At 38.6% G+C, this 12,622-nt stretch overlaps 1 protein-coding gene across 3 annotated transcripts in view; it reads left to right on the top strand.

The window, feature by feature from the left end:
- Positions 1–12,066, top strand: part of LOC306848552 (serine-rich coiled-coil domain-containing protein 1-like) — an 85,395-nt gene extending 73,329 nt beyond the window's left edge. For 2 of the 3 annotated variants that reach the window (XM_079383177.1, XM_079383178.1), the window contains exon 11: positions 10,978–12,066. In XM_079383177.1, coding sequence (XP_079239303.1) covers positions 10,978–11,472 — 495 coding nt within the window. In that variant the 3' untranslated portion in view covers positions 11,473–12,066. The remainder of the gene's footprint in view (positions 1–10,977) is intronic. The other variant, XM_079383179.1, reaches the window with a different exon arrangement.
- Positions 12,067–12,622: the final 556 nt, after the last annotated feature.

The following is a 12,622-nucleotide window of genomic DNA, read 5'->3' as shown; positions in this document are numbered from 1 at the left end:
AAAAACCACTTGGTATGAATGTTTCTGTTGACAGCGATTCATTTAGATTTATTTTTTTTGTAAATTTAGAATGATTCAATATAATAAATTACTACAGTTTCAGATGTTTCACATTTTAAAATGCGTTAATTAGTTTTTATATATTTTACAGAGCAGTATTAATTAAAATACGTAAATTACAATAACAGTACATTTAAAAAAAAAGTTTTATTTTATGCATTTAGGAGTCATTAAGATTACTTACAACAGAACAACAACGCTTTTTATGGACGACAGTTTCATGGTATAGGTAATTCTGACTTTGGGATGACAATCTGGCGCTTCTGAATCAGCGTGTTTTGTTATTAGTTTGAGTATTTGCCATTGACTGTTCAAATGTGTCTATATATATATATATATATATATATATATATATATATATATATATATATATATATATATATATATATATATATATATATATATATAGTGAAAATATAATTATATATAGATATATTAGAGAGGAATGACAGCTACATTCGTTTTGTGTTTGCCAGGACAGCTATAAAGCCGCAATAAGCCCGCGGAACAAACATGTCAATCCATCTTGATGAATGACGCAGAAGAACTTAAACAAGTGAACTCTAACCAATAAGAGGACAGCTTTAGTCACATGTGTCTTGCATAAACACAGTTTGGTACGCTTTGCATTGTTGCCGTGTGAAAGCGAACCGAACCAAGAAGAAAATGCAACAATGTAACAAATTAATCCCTGTTTCGGAACAAAGCAAACGATCTACAGGTCTGAAAGCACCCTTGGGGTGCCTTCACACCTGCCTCATTTAGTTCGGTTGAATCGCACTAGAGTTCGTTTTCCCTCTTGGTGCGGTTCGTTTGGGCAGGTGAGAAAGCAGCAATCGCACTCGGGTGCGCACCAAAAGCGGACCAAACAAGCGTACCGAGACCTCCTTGAAGAAGTGGTCTCGGCACGCTTTCAAACGAACCCTGGAGCAGTTCGTTTGTGGTGAGAAAACAATCCGACCCAACTGTAACTGCATTATATCTCACTTGCATTCACAGATATATATTATTGGGGAAAAAAGTATTTAGTCAGCCACCAATTGGGCAAGTTCTCCCACTTAAAAGATGAGAGAGGCCTGCAATTTACACTTCAACTATGAGAGACAGAATGGGGGGAAAGAATCCAGGAAATCACATTGTAGGATTTTTAATGAATTAACTGGTAAAATCCTTGGTAAAATAAGTATTTGGTCACCTACAAACAAGCAAGATTTCTGGCTCTCACAGACCTGTAACTTCTTTAAGAGGCTCCTCTGTCCTCCACTCGTTACCTGTATTAATGGCACCTGTTTGAACTCGTTATCAGTATAAAAGAGACCTGTCCACAACCTCAAACAGTCACACTCCAAACTCCACTATGGCCAAGACCAAAGAGCTGTCGAAGGACACCAGAAACAAAATTGTAGACCTGCACCAGGCTGGGAAGACTGAATCTGCAATAGGCAAGCAGCTTGGTGTGAAGAAATCAGCTGTGGGAGCAATTATTAGAAAATGGAAGACATACAAGACCACTGATAATCTCCTTCGATCTGGGGCTGCACGCAAGATCTCACCCCGTGGGGTCAAAATGATCACAAGAACGGTGAGCAAAAATCCCAGAACCACACGGGGGGACCTAGTGAATGACCTGCAGAGAGCTGGGACCAAAGTAGCAAAGGCTACCATCAGTAACACACTACGCCGCCAGGGACTCAAATCCTGCAGTGCCAGACGTGTCCCCCTGCTTAAGCCAGTACATGTCCGGGCCCGTCTGAAGTTTGCTAGAGAGCATTTGGATGATCCAGAAGAGGATTGGGAGAATGTCAGATGAAACCAAAATAGAACTTTTTGGTAAAAACTCAACTCGTCGTGTTTGGAGGAGAAAGAATGCTGAGTTGCATCCAAAGAACACCATACCTACTGTGAAGCATGGGGGTGGAAACATCATGCTTTGGGGCTGTTTTCCTGCAAAGGGACCAGGACGACTGATCCGTGTATAGGAAAGAATGAATGGGGCCATGTATCGTGAGATTTTGAGTGAAAACCTCCTTCCATCAGCAAGGGCATTGAAGATGAAACGTGGCTGGGTCTTTCAGCATGACAATGATCCCAAACGCACCGCTCGGGCAACGAAGGAGTGGCTTCGTAAGAAGCATTTCAAGGTCCTGGAGTGGCCTAGTCAGTCTCCAGATCTCAACCCCATAGAAAATCTTTGGAGGGAGTTGAAAGTCCGTGTTGCCCAGCGACAGCCCCAAAACATCACTGCTCTAGAGGAGATCTGCATGGAGGAATGGGCCAAAATACCAGCAACAGTGTGTGAAAACCTTGTGAAGACTTACAGAAAACGTTTGACCTCTGTCATTGCCAACAAAGGGTATATAACAAAGTATTGAGATGAACTTTTGTTATTGACCAAATACTTTATTTTCCACCATAATTTGAAAATAAATTCTTAAAAAAATCAGACAATGTGATTTCCTGAATTCTTTCCCCCCATTCTGTCTCTCATAGTTGAAGTGTACCTATGATGAAAATTACAGGCCTCTCTCATCTTTTTAAGTGGGAGAACTTGCACAGTTGGTGGCTGACTAAATACTTTTTTGCCCAACTGTATATGTGTGTGTATATATATCTCTCTATCTCTGATGGTAAAACTAAGGACATTATTAACTGCCTTTAATTTTGAAAGCTGAAGGTGGCAATTATGGAAAGGGGCGTTACATTTCCGACGCGGCTTGTGGTATTCAGCCAATCACAATGCACTGTGCCAGTTGGCCAATCAGAGCAGACTGCGCTTGTCAGGAGGGACTTTGTAGAAAACGAAGCGTTTGAGAGAGGTGGGGCATAGAGTACCTACAATAATGTACAGTATTTGAAAAATAATGTGTTTTTTGAACATTAAAGCATGTCAACACCTGTTACACCAAATACACAAAATAATAATCTTTAAAAAAGCATCATCTGACCCCTTTAATAAACAGCAAATAAGCAATTTACTGAGTCAAAAGTCATAGTTAAGGGTTTGTTAATAGCAAGAATTGGACCTTAAAAGAAAGTGTGACCATATTTTCTACCATTTTCTATTTCATGCTTTGTATTAAAACTTTTGGCCTTTTCTAACCCACATCATCAGTGAAGTTTTAAATTAAATGTTAATATATTTTTTCAGTAAGAGGTCTATATTTAAAAACATTTTGCAATTTTTCACAAATTTTGCTTTTTCACTCTCCGGCACCTCTCAATAGTCTGGCAGTACATACAAATGTGGTAAATAATAAGGGCTGTGTGTTAAGACGAACTGACGTGTGTGTGAGTAGCCGGCGACAGGGGCCCTGACTGTAGAGCCCTCAAGGTGAGTTAGATATTAGACAGGCGTTCACAGGGCCAGCCTTCCCTTCACTCACAGTCATCTGACGGCTAGTGACATTTGACAACTTTGCTCAGGAGAGCTGCGATGGACAGTGTTCTTTTCTCTGCTTTCCTATACTGAGCTGATTATAGAGCTTTTGACACCATGCAAAAGCTTGATGATTTGGAATGTTGTTGTTGTTGTTATTGGCAGTGAATTTTATTTATTTTTTTTCCAGATTTTGTCGATATTGCACTATTGCATGTTATATTGCTCAATGGAAACTTTATACCAGCTCTTTGGTATTTTTTTTAATGACAATAATAAAATGTTCTTAAACTAATTTGGCTGAAAGTTGTTTGAGCTCATTGAATACCATAATGACAGCTAAAACGGCAAAAATGAAATCTGGAAACTTTTAAAAATGTTCCCCCATTGCAGCTGAACAGGAAGGAGAACTTCCTTCAGAACTGCCACAGGAAGAGTAAACAATCCCAAAGAGTCTGAGTTTAGGGTGGATTTTAAAGATGCATTTTCGTTCAGTCAGTGTAGGCTTTGTGATGGCCCCAAGGCCCGTAAAAAGAGAGAGAGAGCAAATGAGTGTGTATCTGACGCGGATGTAGGATGTACTGGTGTGAGAAATGAGGTGCTGTGAAGTAGGCAAGCCCTCCAGCAGTCCGTGTACTACTGATAAGAGATAAGGGCCTCAGAGAAATGTAGTGGGTCAGACAACAGTTTTCTCAGGTGTTTTAGGGGAGAAAAGCACAAGCCCACACTCCAATAATGCTCGCCATCAAGAGGCTTTTATTCAATCCTGTATCCAAACACAGCACTCATCCAAAAAACATTGGTAAATAGAGATGGTATTGAGAACATTTATCTTTCTTCATGAAATATTCAGACTTCAATTGCCTCATTAAAAAATAATTACAGTTGCCTGCTTTGGCAAACTTGAAAAACTTCCACTTTGAGGAAGAAGATTTGAAGAGTAAAGTCTGATGATGTTGTGAAACTTTCAATTAGGCAGCATCACACCAGTACCTCAATACACTTTGATATTCAATACTTAATATGAATGTTATTTGCAAAAATCTGAATCAGAGGATTGGCTTGGAATTTGAGTGTGAATTTGAACTGAACTGGCTTGATGGGAAGTTGAATTGGAATGACATTAAAAGGGATAGACTGAATAGTGCATCAGTGGCCAGACATTTCCATTTATTTTTCCCATAGGGGTTAAAAAATTATAAGCCATGAGCTAAAACAACCAGCAATGAGGTGAATCGCAACACTGCAAACTTTGATTTGAAAAAAATTGAAAATTGAAAATCTGTCAAAAACTCAAAGGTGCAAGTAATAGCTTCATGAGGAAAATCTGATGAAGCAGTGTGAAATAAAAATTAAATGAATGGATTAATATAAAAATATTGATTTAAACATGCTGATTCTCTGATTGGTCAGATTTATTTGCAGAAAAATGCTGTTTAACACAATTATTTAAGAAATAAGTTGAAAAGCATATACCAATGGATTAAGAACCTGTTGTTATAAGTAATAATTTAAAAATGAATTCCCTGTGGAAAATAAATGAAAGGTATTTTTTACTACTGGAACTCAACAGTTGCACCATTGTAATTCAAAGAAAGTCATCACAGTTAATGCATTCCAGGAAATAAAGTGTTTTCCCACCCTGTCCACAAAAATTATGATGAAATAAACAAAATACGATTTTTTTTTTTTTTATAGTAGACATTTGAACTAAAAATGAGAGTGCTATCATTTAAGGCATTCTCAATTCAGTTCTGCTGCAAAACTCTGGGTTTGATGTGTGCGGATGTGAAACTTATATACAGTTCAGTAAACAAGAAGTTATTACTGAATCATTTGCATTTCAGACCAAATTGCCCAATTAGTTGGTATACTCCACTCCGCTTCCACTCTCGGTGAATGGAAATAATGCTATTGAACTAAACATCAGCACTTTTGAAATACTGTTCTGCCAATCAAATTAGAGGAACCATAACTGTTCTCTAATTTGCAGTTTAGTCATGCAAATATTGTTTTTGCTGCACATTTTAATTGAAATTCTCAGTTTTCTCTATGGATTCTTCTCACTTAGGCCCAGATGTTGGATTAAGTTCTGTTAGTGTGATACAACTTCCTCTGCCGTGTCAGCGCAGGTGACTTATTTGGCTCGAGGATGTGTCCTCGTATACTTTTCACACCTGACATAAAAGTCTGGGACTGGGCCACTGCAGAACAGGTCATCACATCGATTTTAGCTTGAGTCCTCAGCCCAGCTCGACATTAGCAGCCATGAGAGGATGACAGTTCACCTCTCCACAGAGTGACACCGGAGCAAATGGATGCCAGTGGAAGAGATACAGAAAACAATACAGCCCGAGGGCTCTCAGACCTTTGGCACCGTGAATCATGTTCAGCCTCCACGCCACCATCGTCCCAGATGGAGTGAAAATTATGCATCGTGCCAGGTTGCTTATGGACTACTCGGCTCAGAAAGCCATACAAAGAGTGTTATTTTTGTCCATCACACTCAGGGACTGCAAATCTCTGTGAATGTTTTGCTGCGGAGCGGCTGCTTGAGTAGAACCAACTGAAGCATAAAGTGCTGGTAGGTTTCTTCCATTGCTTTGTGTGTTTCGTCATGTTGATTCAAAGTCAGCTCATGACACTTAAGTTGTGCGACACATGTTGTAGTGGAAAGCCACACACAAACTTCCTTCATGGAGCTGACGGTCCTTAAACAGGCAGCTGCGGCTTTACGATGACGCCCAGGCAGCTGCAACAATCTCATCAGCTTTTGAAGACATCTGCCACCTTATCTGATAGAAACTCATTTTATGAATTGTTTTTGACTCCTTCCTCCATCTCTTTCGCTCTCACTTGGATTTTTTTTCTTCCGCATCTTGATATATATTTCCCATTATTGTTTATCCAGGTCCTGTGCTGTCAGAGAGAACAAGAAAAGGACTGTAAAGAATCTTATCTTCCCTAAAGCTGACAGCTGTTGGAGGGGCTCAATAGGGGGGAAAGCCTTTGAAGTGTGTTCAGTTACTCCACACATCAAATCCAGCCTCCATCATGCCTCATCATCTAAAAACAAGGCTCACATGGAACCCGCTGAAAGGAGCACCCCACCCCACGCACCCGCTCTTACGTTGTCTTTCAACTCTTCTTGTTTCTCCTTCACATCTTCACTGTCTCCGTTTTTTTTTCTTCTTCTTTGTGCCGCCATCCATTTAGTATTTATATTTTTCAGGAGTCTCTTTTGCAGGCCTCAAATATCGATCAGTCTTACTCAATCGATCACTGTTTCAGCACACATAAACGTGTGGTCTCTTTCTGTAGCTGACATTTTCTTTCTCTTAATCCCCCCGCAGAGCAGCAGCGCTGTACGGATTGCTCTGCTAATCGTCTGCCGAGCGAATTAGTCGGTTAGTGAGTTCAACTAGGTTATCTAGATTTTCTTGTTTGTGGGGTTTTTTGGCAAGGGGATGAGCAAGGATTCGAAATTTCTCAGAGGGGAGCGCCTTATGCTTTAATTTGCTGTCAAAAGGCCTTTCAAAAAAGCTTATGTAACAAATCTATTAACTTGAACAATAACTTTCAGGGCAGTTACTGTCGGAATTCAGATCATCTGCTGTATTTGTGCTATTATGCATAAGCTGTAGGTCTGTTTGTAAGAGATACGCAGTTTAGCACAACCATATTGATTAATGGCTGAAAATATATACGTACAGCTCATTTCCTGGAATTTTCATTGCATTTGCTGTTATCTAATGTTCTCTTACATTTAATCTAAAAAAAAAAAAGAAAACTCAATAACATAAGAATTTAATAGCATTTATATTTTGGTTTACATCAAACAATGTAATCTTTAATAAATCTAGAAGAAAATATCAATTTATCAAATTTTTGTATCAGTGTGTATCAGTTAGTCAATATTTACTGGAATTTTAATGTTTTATTAGTTTTTAATAGTTAGTCCATAAACACTTTAAAAATTTGGGGTCAATAAGATGGTTTTCCTTTTTTTTTCTTTTTTTTAAATTCATACATTCATTCAAATTTCAAATTTATTCAAAACATAAATGCATTTATGATGTTACAGGAAATTTATGTTTTAAATAAATGCTTTTGAAATTTACATTTATCAAAGAATCCTGAAAATTGGAATATTTAACAGCACACCTGGTTTCAAAATAGAATTATTTTGGAAGGATCACGTGACACTGAATACTGGAGTAATGGCTGCTGAGAATTCAATAAAAGAAAATGCAATACAAATATAACCACATTCATCAAAAACATAACATTTTAAGATATATTAAAATAGATCACAATTAAAATTTAATGACATTTCAATATATGCTGTTTTTACTAAAGTAGATGCAGCCTTAGTGAGCCTGAGACTTTTTTCTTTTTTTAGTTAAATGTTACCGACCTCAAAATTTGAGTGTTAGTGTACACTTGCAGATGGATATTTATGGATGTTGTTTGTCTAATTTCAAAAAAGAATCTTCCTTGCGTATCTGTACATTCACTCATCCTGGAAACCAATATATTAACGCTATTGCTTTTCACTTCCACACTCTTTACTACAACATCAAATCACAAATAGATCATGTAGACAGCTCCACTGACTTTAATAATTCATTTGTTTTAAATTATGAAAATATGTCTTTTTTGCACATCCGTACAGAGCTCATATGTCAAAGCATGACATGAGGTGCTGAGGCAGAGTGGCAGTTGTGCTAGCCCATGAGCCCATTAAAAGTATTCAGGGGAGGTTTGTAATCAGCCGCTGGCGAGGAGGACAGCCATTTGTCTTTAAGCACCCTCAGACTGTGACACTTCATCCTCTCTCGCTTTCTCTTTCTCTCTCACTTTCTGAAAGCCACTCTTCATCATCTTAACTTAGGTTCAGACGGATGGAGTTTCAGGAAGTGCGGGCAGACAACTTGCTTCTCTGCCCCTCATTGGCTGAATATAGAGCATAGCATCTGGGAGACAGAGACAAAAGATAGCAGCACGCTGTGCTCCCAAATGCGCTTAATTGTTTAGCCTCGCTTTGTTGTTGTCTTATTACAAAGGTGCGTTTCGGTATATTTAACACAAGTTTTATTTGGAAAGATGAATAGATGAGCGTGCTCTTCTAAATACGGTGTCACCACACAAAAAGTTGAAACTCTTGTGTTCCTTTTTTGTCATGTTTATTTGAGAAAACCTCTGCGACTGTGAAGCAAGAGAATCATATTGTCTATTTATTTTACATGATTCCAGAGGAAAAAAATAAACAACAAAGAAATACATTCTTGGCTGTTGAGACTCTGACGAGAAGTGCCGCAGAATTGTTTTCCCTCCCCAAACATATAATTTTTTCTGAGAATATGAAAGTGAGCCGTGCTTGCTCGAGTGGGTTTTTTTATGTAATACATAACCAGATATTTGTACGCTGCTCTCAGTTATCAGTCCAGTACTATACATAATACACAAGGATTACTGTCCATTGCCTACGGCTTAGACAGTGTGCCTCTTTGCAACAGTTGCTTGTTGCGCACGCGTGCGTGAGCGTGTATGTGTGTGATTGTAGGTGTGCTGAAGTGTGGAAAATGAGTAGGCTGAATCCTGCTACTTCCAGCCTACTGCATATAATCAGTCGGAGGGCTTTTAACAGAAGCGTGCCATTAGCACAGGACCAGCTTCTTCACAAGCTAATAAAGATCCAAATGGATTACGACCGTTAAATCAGTCTGATTTACTTTGGTTGCTGTTTTTCCACCGGATGACTATGTAGTTGTGTGTGTGTGTGTGTGTGTGTGCGTGCACATTTCTGGCTTTTTTCCAGTGCAGGTACCAAACTTCTCCCTCTCTCTGTCAACATCTGATGCATTTATGTCTGCTAGCACCTGCATTTGTACTGTGAATGCCGCAGAGCGTGTACTTGAGAGGACACAGACATTGTAAATCTGAGCTGCGGTCCCCAAACACCCGCTTAGCATGGTATCTGTAAAGAGAGGCCCAGCGGATGAATGCTTAAAATGACAGGTTATGTGAAAAGGTGTGTGTTTGTTGTTGTTTTTTTTTGGTGCAAATATGTAGATCTGAATATTAGAATAAGTGAATAAACAGAACTCCAAAATAGTCATGTATTAGTAAATCTCAAGTGCTGTTCAATAATAGAAAAAATCTAAACTATAAATAAAATAAAAAAGCAAGTAGTGAGATAAAGATGTAATCGCAATAATTATTTGTTTATTTATATTAATAAATTGAAATGATAAGTAGTGATAAGTTATAAAAAAAACATTACAACATCAGTGCCAAGGAAAAAATAAAAAAGCACAATGTTAATGAACTATTTATTTCATTATTTTAAAAATATAAAGTAATATAAAACATCCATATTATGGCCAAAAAATAAAAAGGCCCAATTTTGTTCATAGTTCAAAGAATAGTTCAAAAGTGAAATTGATCAACAGACAATATGTGACCCTGGACAACAAAACCAGTCATAAGTAGCATGGATGTAATTGTAATTCAAAATTATCGATTTTTCTTTTATGCAAAAAATCATTAGGAGATTAAGTAAATATCATGTTCCATGAAGATATTTTGTAAATTTCCTACTGTAAACATATCAAAACTAATCCATCATCTCATTTCCAAAAATCACCCTTGTGACTGGTTTTGTGGTCCAGGATCACATATGATCTATAACTGAAATAATACCTACTAGTTAACATTAAGGAAAATGTCCTGTTATATAATTCCATGGTTGCTGTAAAAACCAGTTTGAACCAGTTATTGAGTTTGGTTGTGCTTTGTTTGAACTAGAACTGCAGAATGGATTGTTTCTCTCCTTTTTTTAAAGAAATAATGTTGCATCCTGGCATTACATGCAAGTGTAAGGTAGTACAAAACACATTTCACACAGTAAATGATAAAATAGGCTTAGCTCACATGAGATGCATGTCTCTCTTCTCACCTGCATTGGCATGTGCTTTTCTCAACTCCTCGCACGGATTCTTACGGATTCTTACACCACATAATGTACGAATTCAATTACAGCCTCTATTTTAAATTCAATTTCACGTCACAGCTGAAGTTCCCACATTAGCCACATCACACTTAATTAGGTTTCCTCACTTTGTGAAATGCCGATTAGCATCAAGCATTACTTTCTGGCTGCCAGCTCAGTCTGAGTTACACGTCGAGTTATAGCACGAATCAAACAATCGCTCTTTAGTTTGCAGCTAATTTCTTTTTCATGTGCAATATTTCCCCTGCACTCATTAAGCATTGTGAGTAATAGAGGGCCGGTTATGTAAGGAGGAGGCAGTGTTGTGTGCAAAATGAACAGGTGGCTCAAGCTCCTCATCACAGACTTTTTCTTGTGCCACCTCCCCACAATGTGTGTCTTTGGCCTCCTCTTCCTAAAAAGGCAAAGTTCCAGTTGGTCTGGAAACATTTAGAAAAGGTTCTAGACCGCCAAGGAATCTTTGTCACAATGTCAGCAAATTAAGTGGCTTCATTTTCCCTCAATTTCCCATCTTTTGTTTCAACAGGCAATCCTTCCAAGTCGACCCACAGGCCAAAACAGCAACATTCCCAGCAGCAGCCTCACAAGGGAGCGAAGGCCAGCACGAACGTCCGTTGCGGACCAGCACAATCGGCCTTGTGAAGAGAGGGCTTGCAGCAATGGCGGAGTAGGCTTGAGGGAGCTGCTACGGAGAGCTGAAGGTGGGCAGTCCGTGTCTGAGGTATCCGGGCCCCGCAAGACGGAGCACCTGGGGCCGTCTCAGATTCCTCGCGCCGTGGCCGGCAGCAGCGTGAGCCTCCCCAGCAAGGCCAGTCCCTCACGCAGCCTGTCCTCGGACAGCGAACGGGGGCCACGGAGCGAGCGATGCCCTATTCCCAGGCTTCAGTCCTCCTTTACCGGCCGTCTGGGTCAACCGCCCCGTGGGCCTCTGTCTTTACACATGTACAGCCGAAAGAACGTCTTCCTACAGCACTCGCTCCATACAGCCGAACTGCAGGCTCTCGCTCAGCAGGATGGTTGAAAACACACACATACACCGAACACTGACACATGCCTCAGATGGATACGATTTCCTCAGTGACTGCGAGTACCTTCAGACCCACATGTACTCCGATACAGTCAAGGCTATATTTCCTCTCAAACCTCAACCGAACTTTAACCGCACACCAAGACTCTTCTTATCCTTCGTGGAGTTAAAGTAATCATCTATATTAAGTGTCAAAACCAATCCGTCGTCTGCACTACTTAAGCCTTTTGAAGAAATAGTATATGCTGCTCCGATAAGTACTTTAGATTGATGGTCCATTGAGGTGAGAGATTCACTCGCTACACTATTACATTGTACAGTTGTGCTGAAATGCTGGAGAGGATGTCGACATTTTGCATTCCATTATATCATTAAAAGAAATACAGGGTCCAACATTAACACTTGCCAAGACTCAAATTCAAGTAAAAAAAATTGGTTTTGGCAAGTTGATTTAAGTATTCATCCAGTAAATGTATTAGGAACTCAGTTGTTTCAGTTGTAAGAATGATAATCTGACCGTTGCTGCTGTAAGCAATCAATTAAATTTCGGACATAAGAATGGTCTATTAAAACCAAAAGATTCTTGTTTCTCCAGATCTCCATTTGGTGACAAATTACCGTTCAAATGTTTGGGGTCAGGAATATTTTTTCAATGTTTCTGTTTGCTTAAGCTTGCCAAGGCTTTTTGTGTAATTTAAGAGTATGATACATAGTAATATTTTAAAATATTATAATTTACAATAACTTTAATATATTTTAAAAAGTAATTTATTCTTGTGATGGCAAAACTGAATTTTCAGCAGCCATTACTCAGGTTTCATTGTCAAAAAAAAATAAAATTCTAATATGCTGATTTGCTGCTCTAGTAACATTTATTCTTATTTTCAAGGTTGAAAACTGTTGTGCTGTCTAATATTTTTGGTGGAAACCATGGTATGTTTTTGTTCATTATTTTCATGAATTGAAAATTTGGAAGAAAAACATTTATTTGAAATAGAAAACCTTTGCAATACTATAAATGTGTGTTCTGTCACATTTGAATAAATCAACTGAATGCATCCTTGCTGAAAAAAGTCTCTTTAAAAAAAAACATACTGTCCCCAAACATTTGAATGGTATATGTGATGTATTTGATAATGTTACT

This window comes from Barbus barbus, assembly GCF_936440315.1.
Source record: "Barbus barbus genome assembly, chromosome: 28".
NCBI lineage: Eukaryota > Metazoa > Chordata > Actinopteri > Cypriniformes > Cyprinidae > Barbus > Barbus barbus.
The sequence above is the reverse complement of the archived record's forward strand: the minus strand, read 5'-3'. Positions and strand labels throughout refer to the sequence as shown.